General features: G+C 44.3%; 1 protein-coding gene across 7 annotated transcripts in view; it reads left to right on the plus strand.

Moving 5' to 3' along the window:
- NMS (neuromedin S) overlaps positions 1 to 16,356 on the plus strand; it is a 77,898-nt gene extending 61,542 nt beyond the window's left edge. The window contains exons 3-13 of one of the 7 annotated variants that reach the window (XM_065526641.2): positions 1,647 to 1,701; positions 3,940 to 3,995; positions 4,630 to 4,680; positions 8,714 to 8,737; positions 8,831 to 8,884; positions 11,178 to 11,252; positions 12,616 to 12,651; positions 13,235 to 13,276; positions 13,966 to 14,146; positions 14,382 to 14,430; positions 15,367 to 16,356. In XM_065526641.2, coding sequence (XP_065382713.1) covers positions 1,647 to 1,701; positions 3,940 to 3,995; positions 4,630 to 4,680; positions 8,714 to 8,737; positions 8,831 to 8,884; positions 11,178 to 11,252; positions 12,616 to 12,651; positions 13,235 to 13,276; positions 13,966 to 14,146; positions 14,382 to 14,404 — 597 coding nt within the window. In that variant the 3' untranslated portion in view covers positions 14,405 to 14,430; positions 15,367 to 16,356. Of the gene's footprint in view, positions 1 to 1,518; positions 1,702 to 3,939; positions 3,996 to 4,629; positions 4,681 to 8,713; positions 8,738 to 8,830; positions 8,885 to 9,675; positions 9,704 to 11,177; positions 11,253 to 11,379; positions 11,571 to 12,615; positions 12,652 to 13,234; positions 13,277 to 13,965; positions 14,147 to 14,381; positions 14,431 to 15,366 lie in introns of those variants that run through there. The other 6 variants (XM_065526642.2, XM_065526643.2, XM_045368738.3 and 3 more) reach the window with 6 other exon arrangements.
- The last annotated feature ends 825 nt before the right edge of the window (positions 16,357 to 17,181 follow it).

Below are 17,181 nucleotides of genomic sequence, written 5' to 3' on the forward strand. Positions count from 1 at the left end.
GCCTGTTATGAATTGAAAATTTTTTGACAAAATGCCACATTTTAAGTCAAAACTAAACAGCTCCTTCTGAGCAACTCCCACTCAAAATTATTCTTTAAAAGCTCATTCATTAAAACAATTATATATTATGACTTAGGTAAAGTATTAACATGTTTGAGCCATGTGTAAACATCCAGCAGTTATTAGTAACCACCTAATCTCTAAAACAGCAAAAATTAAAGATATGCAGCCAGGTGCGATGGCTCACGCCTGTAATCCCAACACTTTGAGAGGCTGAGGTGGGCAGATCACGAGGTCAGGAGTTTGAGACCAGCCCGACCAGCATGGTGAGACCTGGTCTCTACTAAAAATAAAAAAATTAGCTGGACTAACTAGCTGGTGGCGAGCACCTGTAATCCCCGCTACTCAGGAGGCTGAGGCAGGAGAATTGCTTGAACTCAGGAGGCAGAGGTTGCAGTGAGCCAAGATCTCACCACTGCACTCTAGCCTGAGCGACACAGTGAGACTCCATCTCAGAAAAAAGAAAGAAAGAAAGAAAATTAAAGATATGCATAATGAAAAAAAACAAAAGATATTTGTTTCAGGTATACTATATATGTTGCCCTTTTTGCAAGAAATAGAAGACTTCAGTCTTTCTCCTGCTTCTTTCTATCTCATATCTAATCCCAAGGATGCACACTTAAAAAATTACTTATCAATTAGAATTCCATATTCTTACAGAAGTGACTGGGCTCAGGTACCTTTGAGTCCAAATTTCTTCTCTCATCCTTGATAGCTGGATGATCTTGGACAAGTTTCTTAATCTTTCCTAGCATCTGTTTCCTCATTCACAAAATTAGAGTAATAAGACATTCCTAATAGATTTTCTGTGAGAATTACATGAAATAACCTGTGTGAAATGCCTAAAACAGATCCCAACATGTAGAAGCTCGGTAGATGAACTTATTTAGGATTATTAAACATTGTCATGTTTTCCTGAGTGCTGACAATTTGAAATCCTTAACTTGTTCCTTAAAATGAATCTGGAAAGACCTTAAAGAGGCTAATTTTCAGCCATGATCTAAAAAACAAACAGAGCCCCAATTGAACTTTAGATTTTTAAAAATATTATACCCAAGACTCCAAATTTTGTCCTTCTTAGATGCACCAAGATGACACAACATCCTTTGTTAGTGGTGGAAAATAAACAGCTTCATAGGAAACAAGACTTTATCACGCAATAATTTATAGATTTGTGTCCAATTTTTTATTAAAAAGAGAAAAAGCCCTTCTTGAGTCAGAAATATTTCTCAGATCGTTATAGAATAACAATCAGGACTCTCCACCTTTTATTTTCATTGCTGGGTTGTAAAAGAGGACTCTCTACAATGCCTACTCCAGAAGGATATTATTCTACAAATAAGGGCCCAGCGTGACATTTATGAGAAAGCCGGGGTCCTCCTGTGCAAAGCTGATTGGTGATCAGCAAATGGGCTCCCGGGCGCTGCAAATAAACGCACTTTCTTCGCTGGGCTGATCAGATGCAGGACAGAGGGTTGCCTCTGCCTGTGGACCTTGGGGAAATGCGCAGCTCTTGTCCTAGCAGCATCCGTCTGTGGCCAGCAAGGAGAAACCAGACTCTAACAATGAAACCTCTTCGTCCCCAGTTCCCTCTCATCTTGATCATCTACTGCTTCTGCATGCTACAGATTCCCTCCTCAGGTAAGGGGAGCTTCATCAGACTCCATCTGGCCTGAATTCTGAGGATGACTGAGGCAGACCTTGATCCCCCAGGGCAGTTCTGGAAGGAGTCAAGCTTTATTCTCCCCCGCCAGCCCTCATTACTACCTTCTTGATTTCTGGCTGCAATTTGTTTCGAACCTTTAGGAGAGGATGGACAGAGCGAGATGCTGCAGCCTTTTACCAAAGGAGACTTTTCCCTGTGGGACTGTCTTTAAGCTGCTCCTGCCCCAGGGATGTCCTGAACATATGCCGCTAAAACTGAAGGGTGAGGCACGTCCTGGTAGGAGTTAGGGGAAGACACTTCTTGTAGCCATTTCTGCTCCCTGGATTCTGAAGAGACGAGGACAGAGTTGGTAAAAGTGAGCTTACAGCCCCAAAGAATGGGAATTGATGGGCAGTTCGAGAGACGGGCGCGGGAGGAGCGCACAGTGGAAAAAGGAGTCTTTTTCCAAGCCTTTCCCTTGGGTTTTAGAGAGGCAGGGGTCCAGAGTGTGGTGGAAGCAGCTACCTCCCGGGGCCGGTGAGCTGTCCGCGGTGCTGACCAGGCGCTGGCATCGCCTCACCAACTCTTGAGAACCAGCTTCTCGGGAACAGGGCTGGAGTGAGGGTCTGTGGTTGGAATCTTACCACCATCTTCATAGGATGCAGGGAAGTGGGTGGTAGCGGAACAACTAAGGTTGGAAACACATACAATTTTAGATTTTTCCATTAGAATTTTGACTTAGGGGAGTAGAACATCTTTGGAAATATATTAACAGAGAAAATATATTTCAAACAGTATGTTTGCTTTGTCATGTCCTACAATGTAATCACAAAACTGGGCCTTGCAAAGGACCATGAAGGTCATCTGGTTTAACCTGTGACAGGGTGCAGGGATCCCTTCTGTAACTTCCCGATTCTATTTAAGTACTTTCAATGACCCCAACTCACTGCCAGCTAAGACAGCTAGGTGCTGCCTCTTTGCTCCAGTAGAGTCCTGTTTATATTATACTTTTGTAAATCTGTTATTACCTTTTATTTATCTTTCTCTATGTTTATACTCACCTCCCTATTTTTTCCTATTTGACTTTATGTTTCCTGAGGGCAGGTCTTTACGTTTTATTAACAAAGAACCTCTCCATAAATCCTTTTAGGGTTCGTTTGCATTACTTTGCATTGTTGAATGATTCCAATTGTCAAAAACTTCTTTATGCCAAGCTTAAGTGTGATCACATGTAACTTTCTAACCATCAGCCTTTATTCTGTTATTTGGGGGAAGCACAGGATAAGACTAATATCTCTTACTTATTGCAGTTCTCAAAATAGTTGAAAGCAGTTAACATATACTTCCTAATATTCCTGTTTCCAGAGAAAACTATGCTCCGTGACTTTACCTTGTATCTTACCATTTCAAGTCAGACTATTACCTTTTATGGTTTAGGCCCTGTTATTTGAATATAACATAACATTGCCTTAGCTTTTTCTTGCCTCAGAGAGAATGAAGGGGACAAAATATCACTCAGTTTTCTTTTGTCTTGTTTTTACACATAAACTGCTCTTGAGTCATACATTCCCTGTTCCACACATTAAAAATCTAAGTGCCAGGTTTTATATTTATCCACCTAATTTCATCTTGTTAGTTTTGACCTATCCAATTGATTCTTTCAACTGCACTATAGTTATCCCACCAAGTGTTGTATCACAAGCAAATGAGAAGAGGAGTTCATTGAAGTTAGACAAAAGGTTGACAGGGTCTAGCTGCATGCCAGCAGCCTTCCCCAGAGCCCATCCCTAGAGAGTCTGTAGCAGCAGAGGGATGGGTATCCATGTGTCTTCAAAGTTCAAGGGTGATTCTGATGTCCATCCTTCGTTGACACCATTTTCTAATATGCCATCCTTATGAATTCTGTCAAAATACAAACTAAGTTGTTACCTTGGGATTTTTTTCCTCCTCTTTGCCGAGTTGCTAACAGTTGTACCGAACACTCATGGTAAATTAACAACCATGCTATTTTAAATTAATCTTTGTATATTCTAGTGGCAAGTAGAAGTGTATTTTCTTTGTAAATCCTTTTAACAACATCAGATCAAATCTTACTTTCCCACTGACCTCTTTTGTATGGTTCTTTGGTGGCTTATTACTTTAATAGAGACTGTCTGTTTCTCATGGTAAAGACTTTGAAGTAAATGTTATGACCTCTTTTCTCTAATTAATAATTTTATGATTTCTCACAATAGGATTTCCCCAACCTTTAGCTGATCCTCCAGATGGCTTGGATATTGTGCAGCTTGAGGTACCCAATTATTCAGTAATGTGAGATTTTTATTTAGTCTGGACCTTGAATACATCATGTGTATAATGTTCACTTAAAACTATTTTGAGATCAGATTTTTGGCTGCAGCAGAAACTCACTGTTGCCATTTTTCATGGCCTCATTTAAGGCATCCTGAGGGTTGTGTTGAAATTCACTGCCACTGTGTGAGAAGATAATGTGAGGTTCAGAAATAGGACAATTTTAGTATTTTAAATCTGTTGTAATAAAATTCTGCTGACTGAAGAATTTATACTTGTCTTTGATTCATTGTTTAAATTTTAAATGCATAATCAATGTACACATTTTCAAGGTACATGTGATATTCGAATACTTTCATATAGTATGTTATAACCAAGTTGGGGGAATTGGAATATCAATGGATATTAAACATTTACCTTAAACATTTACATTTTCTTTATGCTGGGAGCATTCAAATTATTCTCTATTAGCTATTTTGAGATATCCAATAGATTATGGTTTACTATAGTTACTCTACTGAATTATCAAACACCAGGCCTTGTTTCTTCTATCTAATTGTATTTGATTACCCATTAATCAATCTGTCTTCATCCCCCTCATCCCTTTGATTTGTATTCTTCATTTTATTTTTTAGCAACTGGCATATTGTCTGAGTCAGTGGGCATCTCTTTCTCGCCAACCTAAGGTAAAAAAACTGTGTGTGTGTGTGAGTATATATATATATATAAAATATATAATATACATATATAATATATAATATATATCTGCAACAAACACACTCTTTTGCTACCTACAGGAGAATGCTGTATGTATCTGTAACTGTGCATTTGTATGTGTGTTCAAGAATATAATTTTATACAAAATCAAGCAAATATCTTAAATATAAATTACTATAAAATATGGGTAGTTCATTTATATTCTTACAATTATTATAATCATATATAGTTAAGCTAATTATATGTTATGATATATTGCATATTATAAATTGATATACTATGATATAGCAGGTCTCCAAAACAACAGTTATCATGTAAAAGACTTTACAGTAACTAGCCGGGCGTGGTGGCTCACACCTGTAATCCCAGCACTTTGGGAGGCCAAAGTGGGCTGATCACTTGGGGCCAGGAGTTTGAGTCCAGCCTGGCCAACAAGGTGAAACTCCATCTCTACTAAAAATACAAAAATTAGCCAGGCATGGTGGCACACCTGTAATCCCAGCTACTCGGGAGGCTGAGGCAGGAGAATAGCTTGAACCCGGGAGGCAGAGGTTGCAGTGAGCCAAGATTGGGCCACTACACTCCGGCCTGGGTGACAGAGCAAGACTCTGCTTCAATTAAAAAAAAAAAAAAAGTTTCATTTAAAAGACTGTACAGTAACTGGCCAGGTCTGGTGGCTCACACCTGTAATCCCAGCACTCTGGGAGGCTGAGGTGGGCGGATCACGAGCTCAGGAGTTCATGACCAGCCTGGCCAACATGGTGAAACCCTGTCTCTACTAAAAATACAAAAAGTAGCTGGGCGCGGTGGTGCACGCCTGCAATCCCAGCTACTCAGGAGAATCGCTTGAACCTGGGAGGCGGAGGTTGCAGTGAGCCGAGATCGTGCCACCGCACTCCAGCCTGGGTGACAGAGCAAGACTCTGTATCACCAAAAAAAAACAAAAATAAAAAACTTTACAGTAACTGTAGTAACCACACAGATATAAAGTAGGTTGATTTACTTGAAAGAACAAAAGGGTGGTAGGATAGTCCATGATGCCTAGGATAGCCTCTGCATTTTCACCTTGAGAGATGTGTCTCTTTATCCCTCACCTCCCCTAACCCACAGCACACTGTGCTCCAGCCACAGTGAACCTCTCAGTGTTCCCCAAATGCACCAGGCCCTTGAGGTCCTTGCACAGTCTTTTCCTCAATCAGAAATGGCTTTGCCTTCTTCACAGGCTGCAGTTAACAGTCCAGACTCTAAAACAAAAATACCTGGTTTCAAAATCCAGCTCTGTTTAAACTTGGTAGTTTCTCAGTTGCTCTGTGCCTCGGTTTTGTCATCTGTAGCATACGGGTAATTGTCATAGTACCCTAGAATGCTGTTGTAAGGATTCAATGCTTCATATTTGTGAAGCACTTTCAACAGCATCCAGAACGTGGCAAACAACAGCACTTAAGTGCTAGTTGTTGCCATTGCCTGTTGATGCAACCAATTCTCATTCTTCAAGACGCAAACATCACTTTCTCAAATTTCATGAATATATCATTCCCATTTCTTCTTATTTTCAGTTTACTATGCATATGTTTGAAGGCAATCGTTAGCGCTCATTTTCAGGAATAATCTTTACAGCCTTGGTCTTGGAGCAAAAATTCAGGCTGGAAACTCAGAGTTCTTCAACCCTTTGTTACTTCCTCCCCATGCTGCACAGACGGGACTTCCCTGTCCCTCAGGTGAAGACTGTGGGGGTGTCCTCTGCATCCGCAGAGGCAGTGGAAGTGTGGCTGTCCCAAGGGCAACCTGCAGTATTAAATTGGGTTAAGGATCCTCAAGAGCGAGGGCCCACTAAGAATGAATTTCCTTCTGCCTTCTCCATTTTTCCAAGCCTCTCCCTGTTTCCAACTGCAGAAGAGCAAGGGGTTGCACAGTGAACAAAACTGCCAATATTTTAAAGGTATTAATAGAGAAACGGGCTCTTCCTGGCTTGCTGCTTCCCTGAAATGTGACTGTTGGCATGTCACTTCGTCTCTTGGGGCTTTGGTCTCCTCAACTGCCCAAAGTCTGGATGTGTCGCCAGAGCTCTAAGTTCACTCCTGTTCTGATTTCCAGAATAGGCCAAGTCTGTGACTCTAGGGGACCTTTACCTCAAGGCAATTCAGAAAGCAGTCACATTCTGCAAATAATGACAGCCACAAAACTCTTCACGCTTCGTGTTTCTGGTCACCACATGGGATTAGAAGACGTTTCAATTGGGAAAATTGCAATAAGTTCTTGTGAAGCTCTTATTGCTCTACTATTCATTCATTCAAAAGATATATTTATTGAGAGCATGCCACGAGCCGGGTGCTAGGGATGCCATAGTAAAACAAACTGAACACCTGCTCTCATGGCATTTGTATTCTAGTTGGGGTAATGAATCATAAACAACATTGATCAGTACAATTAGAAATAATTTCTTCTCTAAAAAGAAAAAAGTAGGCCAGGCATGATGGCTCCTGCCTGTAATCCCAGAATTTTGGGAAGCTGAAGCCGGCAGATCACTTGAGGTCAGGAGTTTGAGACCAGCCTGGGCAACATGGTAAAACCCTATCTCTACTAAAAATACAAAAGTTAGCCAGGCGTGGTGCTTGTAATCCCAGCTACTCAGGAGGCTGAGGTAGGAGAATCGCTTGAACCTGGGAGGTGGAGGCTGCAGTGAGCCAAGATGGCACCACTGCACTCCAGGCTGGGTGATGGAGTGAGACCCTGTCTCAAAAAAAAAAAAAAGAAAAGACAAAAGAAAAAGTAAAGTAAGGAAGGGGCATATGAAACGTTGAGCAGGGTAATTACCACCAGGAAAAGCATCATCACGTTCCTCATCAATTTTTGCCCTGAAAAGTAAACATAATAGTATACAGCCGATGAATGTGGCACAAAAACCAATTGTTTGTCCAATAAGTGTCCATAAACACACACACACACACACACACACACACAGTTGTGAACAGATGCTGACAAGAAGACCAGGAGCTGTAAAAATAGCAAGTACTTTCTGCTAGCTAAAAATGGTGATCATAAGGAAATAGAGTTAAGTTTCACAGAGCCTCCACTGTTGGTAAAGTTGGTGGATTGCAGTGTGTGTCTGTGTGTGTGCGCCCATGTTTGTGCATCCACACATATGTACATGGTAGAGAGAGAGAGGATGCATAGGTATTGCTCTCTTCCACTGAAGAATTTCTCCACAAAGTTTGCAGGAAGATGTAACTGTATTCATAGCAATAAAATTAGAAGTATTATTAACAGCTTTAATTTTTGTCTTGATTGAGGTTTCAGCTGATTCAAAAATCTTTAAGCATGGGTGAGATGTGAATGATCAGTACTAGCCAGATCAGAAGATTTAAATGATTGTTCACAGTAATCATCTCTAGTGACTTTACAAACACGGACATGAACATTCACTCTGTGGTTTTGTAAGAAGCCTTCTTCCCGGCATCTCCTTGAGTGAGATAAGCCCACATGCAGCCATCATCTACGCAAGCCAGGGCTGAGGTGTGTGCACGGGCAAGGATTTAGAAATGGAAAGTTGGACTTTCTGCAAGGTGAGCAAAAATTCATGTAGAAAGCTTTTGGAGAAAAAGCAGCTCGGTCAATATGAACTATAAAAACTGAATACCAGGATACACTCTGCAGCAAATCAAAAACTGTAATAGTTAGTTTATTCCACCCATAGTCAGATGGTTATTTTCTTCTATGCATCAGAGAGTAGGCCTCTCCTCCCCACCCCTGCAAACTGAAAAGATGAAATGAGATATTTTCACATGATGATGTATTGCTGGCAATTTTCTTTATTGTAAGATCCTGCATCAACTATAGTCTCATTGAATTTGCGTAATAGAGGAATTTCTTTTTAGATTGCCAATTCATCATAATATTCAGGTAAATCCAGTAAGGTTCATGGTGTACCTGACACAGAAAACGTTACCAGTTGCCTGCCCCTGTAAAATTTCACCTAACTTACCCTCACAATTCTCTTTCCAGGATAATCAAGACATATACAAAAGGGTGAGTACCGCCCAGCCCAGTACAAGCGCATGCAGCTTCCATGTTTAGAGCAAGTGACACTCACTACTAATATCACTTTCTTTTCTTATTTAGTTTTTGTTTCACTACTCCAGAACTCAGGAGGTAACACATCCAGTTAAAAGTGAGGTCAGTATTTTATCATAATCCTCTGTCTGTAAAAGTGGCTCTCCCCTGCATGTCGTCCGTCTCTTCTTTTTTTTTTTTTTTTTTTTTTTTTGAGACGGAGTCTTGCTCTGTAGCCCAGGCTGGAGTGCAGTGGCCGGATCTCAGCTCACTGCAAGCTCCGCCTCCCGGGTTCACGCCATTCTCCTGCCTCAGCCTCCGGAGTAGCTGGGACTACAGGCGCCCGCCACCTCGCCCGGCTAGTTTTTTGTATTTTTAGTAGAGACGGGGTTTCACGGTGTTAGCCAGGATGGTCTCGATCTCCTGACCTCGTGATCCGCCCGTCTCGGCCTCCCAAAGTGCTGGGATTACAGGCTTGAGCCACCGCGCCCGGCCGGTCCGTCTCTTCTTAATATGTGCAGGCAAGTAGAAAAGCTGGGGCCTCTGGACATCCTCTGCGTAGTAGCTTCCCAGGGGCTTTTCCCTGGCACTGCAGGGATTCTCTTTCTCCCTCTGGGGTGGGGGGTGGTAGGTGGCCAACTTATCTGAGAAGGTAGAGAATAAATTATAGAAAAGGAAAAATAAGTAGGAAATAACTTTTTAGTATGCACTTAAACAGAGGCACAGGAAGAGCCTGGTAAACACTGTGTTCTGTTTATATTGTTTGTTCTTACCATCTGTTTTTAAATTTGTGCTTTGTGATGTGTGTGGTACCATCCCCCAGTAGTGATACATGGATGAACATCTTCCGTGGCTGTCGCGATGTGTATGTGCAATGGGAATAGTAACCATCACCTCTAACTTTCTTCCTACAGATTTGAGTTACCCTCGGGAGCAGCTTGTGTAGGTGAATTTCTATGGGGTATGATTTGAGGAATATTGGAGAGGCCATAGAATATATATAGATATATGCATATGTGTGTGTGTGTGTGTGTATGTATGTGTGTATATATATATTTGAGACAGAGTCTTGCTCTGTCACCCAGGCTGGAGTACAGTGGTGCAATCTCAGGTTACTGTAACCTCCACCTCTGGGGTTCAAGCGATTCTCCTGTCTCAGTCTCCCAAGTAGCTGGGATTACAGGCATGCACCACCACGCCTAGCTAATGTTTGTATTTTTAGTAGAGACGGGGTTTCACCATGTTGGCCAGGCTGGTCTCAAACTCCTGACCTCAGGTGATTCGCCCGCCTCAGCCTCCCAAAGTGCTGGGATTACAGGGGTGAGCCACCGTGCTCAGCCGGAATATAACTTTTAAACGCAGTCATAGCAAGTAAAACTCTACCACTAGAAAGTCTCTTACTTATATATTCAAGGCTCTTCACGTCTTAAGAGGATCCTTAAAAAAGCAAATAACCAGGAAAAAAATGTTTCCCCTAAGAATCAATCAGTATTACAGATGTAGGAATAGTGCTCAGGTAAGGAGGGGGATTTTTTTAGACGGAGTTTCGCTCCTGTTGCCCAGGCTGGAGTGCAATGACATGATCTCGGCTCACTGCAATCTCCGTCTCCCGTTTTCAAGCCATGATCTCTTGCCTTAGCCTCCCAAGTAGCTGGGACTACAAGCACGCGCCACCACGTCTGGCTAATTTTGTATTTTTAGTAAAGATGGGGTTTCACTATGTTGGCCAGGTTGGTCTCGAACTCCTGACCTCAGGTGATCCACCCACCTTGGCCTCCCAAAGTGCTTGGCCTCCCACTGCACCCGGCCAAGGAGGTGGATATTATCAAAACCAACAAGGGCACCATGAAAGGAGGAAGAACAATGGAAGGGAAAAAAAAAACAAAAAAAAACTGTAACGCAAATCAAGTTTTACTCTAAACCAAAGCACACAGGGAGGACTCATGAGGACTAGATGAGGACAGGTGTGTACCCCTGGGTGTGCACGGCAGTCACAGACAAGATCAGGAAACCAGAAGTACCTGGGGAGGGTTACAGGGGCTGCCCTCCACCTTTTCTCTTGGATGAGGAGGGCACCCCTGGGGAGGGAGTAAGAATACATGTGGAGTTGCTTCTAGGACAAGGCGCTCCGCTCCAGGAGCACAGAGTGCTGAGGGTTAATACAGAGAAAAGTCCGATTTACCTTAAGGGAATATTTTTAAGGGTTGTGTTGGAATTGAAACCTGTTCTCAAGGCAAGCGGCTCTTTATTGAAACCATAAAATTCCAGGCTTCGGCTCGAAAATGGATTTTACTCTGAAAATTAAACCCATTTGTAAGGGAAGTGAGGAGAAAGGAATGCGCATCGCCCTGGGCTCTCAAAATACCCCTCTGTGGATGTCCCCCGGTCTGACCCTCTCTGCGTCTCTCTGTTGCAGTTTCCTCCAGTGCATCCTCTTATGCATCTGGCTGCCAAGCTCGCCAACAGACGGATGAAGAGATTTCTGCAGCGAGTACGTGCTTTTATTCTTCCACCATAGTTTTATGCCACTCACAGTTCCCTGAATCATGGTGAAAGCGTGCTGTCACCTTGCGGCTCGCTGTCATTCTCTCCTCAAATTTCAATCTCCACCTTGGCAGGGAGTGCTGAGCAGAACTGCTGATCCTTTGACCTCCCTGGGCCTCAGTTTCCTCCACTGAAACCCCATGAGGTGGCTTGAAGGACCCGGGGAGAGATCCCATGGCCCAGCCTGCTTCCATCCCTCTCCTCTTCGGCTCCTTTCATCCCGAAGTTGTGTCTCGGTTTCGTACTTTTTTCAGTTCCCGTCTCTTTCCCCGACACGAAACTTGCCCTGGGGCTATCTTCTGCTTCCCACGGCCCTACCTGCCCATCGTCCATTTCTCAGAGCTTTCTTCTTTAGTTTTTATTTTTTAATTTAGAAATTACCAGCTGAACCTGTTCAATGGTAATCAAAGTTTTGTTTCATGGTAGCAAAAATAAATAAACAAATAGCAAGAGAGAAAATTTATGTTGAACACCCTGCCCAGATGGGGCGATCAGCTCATCCCAGTTTGTCCAGGACTCTCCTAGTTTTAGCTCTGAAAATCCCAGGGCCCCAAGTGCCTGGAAAACTGGTTGGCCATCCTGGGCACCAGCAGCAGTGTGTCCGACCCCCTGCTAACCGCAAGCCTCCAGGTCCAATCTGATTCCATTCTTACACCAGGTTCACAGGCAATGAACAAGGTGAAGAAGCCAAAATGGCTAATCCTTTAAAAGTGTCCTAAGGGCTCACGCCTGTAATCCCAGCACTTTGGGAGGCCGAGGCGGGCGGATCACGAGGTCAGGAGATCGAGACCATCCTGGCTAACATGGTGAAACCCCGTCTCTACCAAAAATACAAAAAACTAGCCGGGCGTGGTGGCGGGCGCCTGTAGTCCCAGCTACTCAGAGGCTGAGGCGGGAGAATGGTGTGAACCTGGGAGGCAGAGCTTGCAGTGAGCCGAGATCGCGCCACTGCACCCCAGCCTGAGCGACACAGCGAGACTCCGTCTCAAAAAAAAAAAAAAAAAAAAGTGTGCTAAGCTTTGCAATGTGCCCGTTTCAAAGTTGGCGCTGTTAGGAGGAGCAAGCAAACTTAACGTACTTGGATACAGATGGTAACTCAGCCAAGATGACAAGCTTGCCTTCCTGAGCAGGAGCTTGCTAGAGAAGATCACGGCAGTGATCCCACCATTTGCCATGCTCTCCACCTCCTCTTTTGCGCCAGACTTCTGACTACGTTAGAGGGAAGCCAGGGACGGCAGGATCACTGCAAGACCACTGCAAGGTCATGATGTGGTTCCTGTTGGATTTACCCGCGCCTCATTTCCTTGCAGGGTTCGGGGACTGCTGCAGTGGACTTCACCAAGAAGGTACACAAGAGCCTTGGAGACTGTAACCCCCAAAGAAAGCCCTACCTGAGAAGGGTGGGGAAGTCCTTGGAGCCAGCCACCCTGCAGCCCCTCCAGACCACTTCTGGGCAGAGCTAGTCTCAAAAGGACCCTGAGAATCTTTTGTGGCTGAGCAATTAAGTTCAGGTCTCCCTGAGGGCAGACAGGAACCATGGGGCAATGCCTCTGGCTGTTCAGATTTCACCTCCAGTCCCACAGATGAGTCCCCTGGAGCCAGCTGCTCCTGAGGTCTTGCTTTCTCGCTCAGGAGACCACATGCCATTGTACAGACTCCAACAGAGGCACTGCCAGAGCACAAACCCCAAACACTGGGGGTTCTCAAACGTGGCCATGCATCAGAGTCACCTGGCTAAAATTCAGATTGCCCCCAAAGATTCAGTGGGTCTGGATTGGGGCAAAGAGTTTGTGTTTCTTACAAGTTCCCAGAGGTTGTTGGTGCCACTGGTCTGGGACCACCCTTTTTTGAAAACTGTCCCTATAGACATTTTTTGAAGAACTTGTAATGCAACATGGTTGCATAATGGCTTATGTTTTTATGTTGCAGGATCACACTGCCACCTGGGGACGACCCTTTTTCCTTTTCAGGGTATAGCATGTTTTCTCACTTTTGCTTTCTCACCTCGATTCACTGCAGCCATCCCAATCATGGAGTGACTGCAAACAGCAGAGCCAGGACCCCTTGGTGAACTGGTGGATAATTATGGGGACTCTCTCACCCTTCACTGGGTATCACTCCAATCAAAATCTCCTCCTACAAGCTTGTAAAGGCAAGGGTCCAACAGGAGAGAGGCTGAGAGCACCAGAGTAGGCATAAGGGAGTTCTGATGACAGACAGACACAGGCTAGACCAGAATCTGAGCCTATGTTTTAGAGCGTTAGGGTCCAGCATTCATGGCCCCAAAAACACATGGCAGGAGGAGCTTAGGCACCATCCTCTCCTCCTTCCTGGGTAACAGAAACTCTTGCAAGGGTCACAGGGTCGAAGAGTTACCTTTTAGATTTTAATCGGCCATTCACTAGCTGTGCGCCACCCTTGAGATTCTCAGTATCTCCATAGAAAAATGAGCAAATCAGACTAGATCCATGCCCCCAGAAACTGCATTCTGTGAATCACTGGCGCCAAAAGGTACTCTGCAAAAGTCAGAAAAGATTGGAAAACACTGCACCTGACATTCACAAAGACTCACAATACACACTGGCCCATCAAAGGCTGTAGGAAGTCCTACAGAACACAACCTGTGTCTCTTGGCTTAAGCATTTGTTTCCCGAACATAGGGACTGTGGAGCTGTTTCCCACCCCTGTCTCACTCCCATGGGTCTGTAGGACCTACTCGTTTCCTGGAAAGTGCTTTGAGAACAGTCCATCTCCATGACGTCTCCAGACTGGGCAGTCCTGTGCTGGATGGTTTGTGGAACCTCCCACCACCTAAGCAAAGGCTAAAGGGTGGGATGATGGGTAAGTGACAGTGTTGGGATCCTAGGAGCAGCAAGGTTCCTGGAGCACTGTCCCAGAGGACCTCCAGACTGGTGCTAGCCCAGGGCGAGAGCTTCCCAGGTGAGTCCCCATGGAAGGCAGTGAAATCCCTGTTAGAAGAATGAGGCCTTAGGGTTCAATAGAGAGAAGAGCCAAATCAAGATAAGGCTGCAGAAAGTTGTGTCTCAGTATCCATAAGTTGCTCCTTTTTTTCCAGCCCAGGAATGGAAGAAACACTGAAGATGAGGCTCAGTAGGTAGTCCAAGGTCAGCTTCATCACAGTTTTTCTCTTTCAAGCAAATTTTATGTGTCTGACTGGGAGAGTGAGAGGCAGCCATTGGCGGGGGGGTGGCGGGTACCACTGTTTAAGAAAGGAGGACCCTGCATAACCCCCAAGGACTCTGCCCCTTCCCTTTTCCTGCACACAGGACCACAGAGATCCCCACCCCAGCCTAGCAGATGCAGGCTGTCTGGGCAATATTGCAGCCTTCACTTCCATGCCCAGCTCTTCGGAGGCATGTGGTCTCCAGCTGTCACTGTGATGAGGATGTAGGCTCATTGTAGCCCAGCTGGGCCCTCCGTGACTCCTCACCTGGCCCCCTTGATAAGGAAACACCACCCTGTCATGCTTGGGTGGTGCACCAAGGAGTTCTGGAAGCTACCAAGCTCCCTACACTGAGAGCATTTCTAAGTATGGCCAGGCAAGGCTGTTTCCCCCTTCCAATGGTGCTCTGAGATCCAGAGTTTTAATTTGGAGTGATTCCTTGGCCTTCAGCCCTGTGGAAGAGGAAGTGAATGCTCAAGGGCAGCTCCGGGCCTCCTCTGTCTCTCATGAGGATGTGGTCCCAAGGATATGAGGCCGCTGTCCTATGGGTGCTGCCAGCAGGGGCCAGCAGTCAGAGTCCCAGCAGTCCAAGGTGTCTGAGAAAGCTGTCGCCCTGCTGGGAAATGGCACTACCCAGCAAACACAAGGCGAAGATGTTCCCTGAGGCCATAGTGCTTACACCAACCTAATGGCCTGATGAGATACAGCAAAAACAAATCTTATAAGTACTGATTGTGGGAAAAGCAACCTGGGCCTTTATGACATGTCAAACTGAGGTCTAATTGTGAAATATGTTACATAATAACCTGCCCATGGGCTTTGTCTTGATTCTGAGAATGATTTCACCTGAGCGGTACATTTTTCTTTTCTGTTTTAGGATTCAGTGGTGAAAGAAAGCTGGATCTGATGAGGCCATCCAGGGATTATGTTGAACAAATATCAAATTTCTTTCCACGAACAGTATTTAAAGATATTTCTCTTGCTCTATATTCACTAGATATTCAGCTTCATAAAAGTAAAGTAGCATTGTGTGATATTGTGAAATATATGTTTGGTCTTTGTCCATATTTCTTGACATACAAGTTCTAAAATTCTTGAAAATTTCAAAACGTTCAGTGTCTCTTTGTATACTGATGATTGGCAGTGGCTGGCAGCCTCTAGGTAGCTTTGGGGTGGGGCTGGTCACCAGGAAGACCAAGGCAGGACTAGAGGATTGGGACTTTCAGCCCAACTCCAGTCTCCAGGGAGAAGAGGCACTGAAAGTTGAGTTGGTCACTAGTGGCCAATGTTTTAATCAGTCGTGCCTATTGTGAAATTAAACAATTCAGACTTAAGGCTACTGGAACGTTAAATGATTTGAACCTTGAGAGAGATGTGACTGTGTGGCCTCAGTCGTGTAACATGCAGCTGCCACTATGGCTTCTCCAACTATAAATGAACTCTCTTCCTTATTTTTTGTTCTGTAATCTGTAAAATGACTAAGAAAGACTGAATGGCACCAGAGATAAGACCCCTCCGCTCTTAATTACTGACCTTTGTTAGATATTAACTTCTTCCTTTATTGTCTTGCACTCAACTCAGACCAGATGACACAGAAGACCCCATGACTATTACACCCACAATGTGGAATGTTAAATACCCATCCCGAAAAAGAACACAGCCTATAACCCGTCCAGTTGCCTTAACTATGCACTAACCTTGTACGGACAGTGTTAAAATCCTATTGAACGTCCTGAAACCTTGCCGATATCAACAACCCTCAAACCTCTCCACTTCAGAATGCTGATTCTATTAGCTTGGTGTTGGCATTTCCAGGTGGCTATTCTCAAGCTTTGAGCTCAAACAGAATAAACTCTGTATTTAATCATATTTTCTGAATCTCATTATTTAAGGAGGACACTATGTAACCCTAACCTTCCATAGAAACCCAAAAGGACAGGGTTTTAGATGGCTTTTAGATGGCTGGACACATGGAGGTTGCTGCAGGGTGGTATTTCTTCATCTGTATCCTTAGTAATACCTTTTATAATAAACTAGAAAATGTGTTTCCCTGAGTTCTATGAACCACTCTAGCAAATTAGTTGAACTTGAGGAGGTGGTCATGGGAGCCCCAATTCATAGCCTGTTGGCCAGAAGCACAGGTAAAATAACCTGGGGCTTGTGACTGACATTGGAAGTGGGGCACAGTCTTGGGGACTGAGCCCTGAACCTGTGGGATCTGATGCTATCTCCAGGTAGATGGTGTTGGAATTGAATTGGAGGGCACCAGCTGATATCTGCTGCAGAATTGATTGCTTGCTTGGGGGAAAACCCCACAGGCACTGGGTATGAGGGCAGAGGAAACACTATGTTTTCCACTCATACTGACACTTTATTTTCCTTTCCTATTGGAAAGTCTTGGGGGGTGGGAGGACTGGGTATATGTGTTTTTAATAATAGGACATATTTTTAAAATTCACCATCTTTGGCATTGGTTTAGCATAGCTTAGCTATCTTGTTATTATTGAAGATTGAGGGATGGGATTGGGATAGGTGGGATGGCTTCAGATACTGACTCCTCTACTTTTAGCTGGGTGACCTTGGACAGGTCACTTCCCATTCCTGTGCCTCAGTTTCCTCCATGGTAAAATGGTGTTGGTATGGTAATCATAGTAACTTCTTGGCCGGGTGCGGTGGCTCAAGCCTGTAATCC

This window comes from Macaca fascicularis, chromosome 13 (genome assembly GCF_037993035.2).
Source record: "Macaca fascicularis isolate 582-1 chromosome 13, T2T-MFA8v1.1".
NCBI lineage: Eukaryota > Metazoa > Chordata > Mammalia > Primates > Cercopithecidae > Macaca > Macaca fascicularis.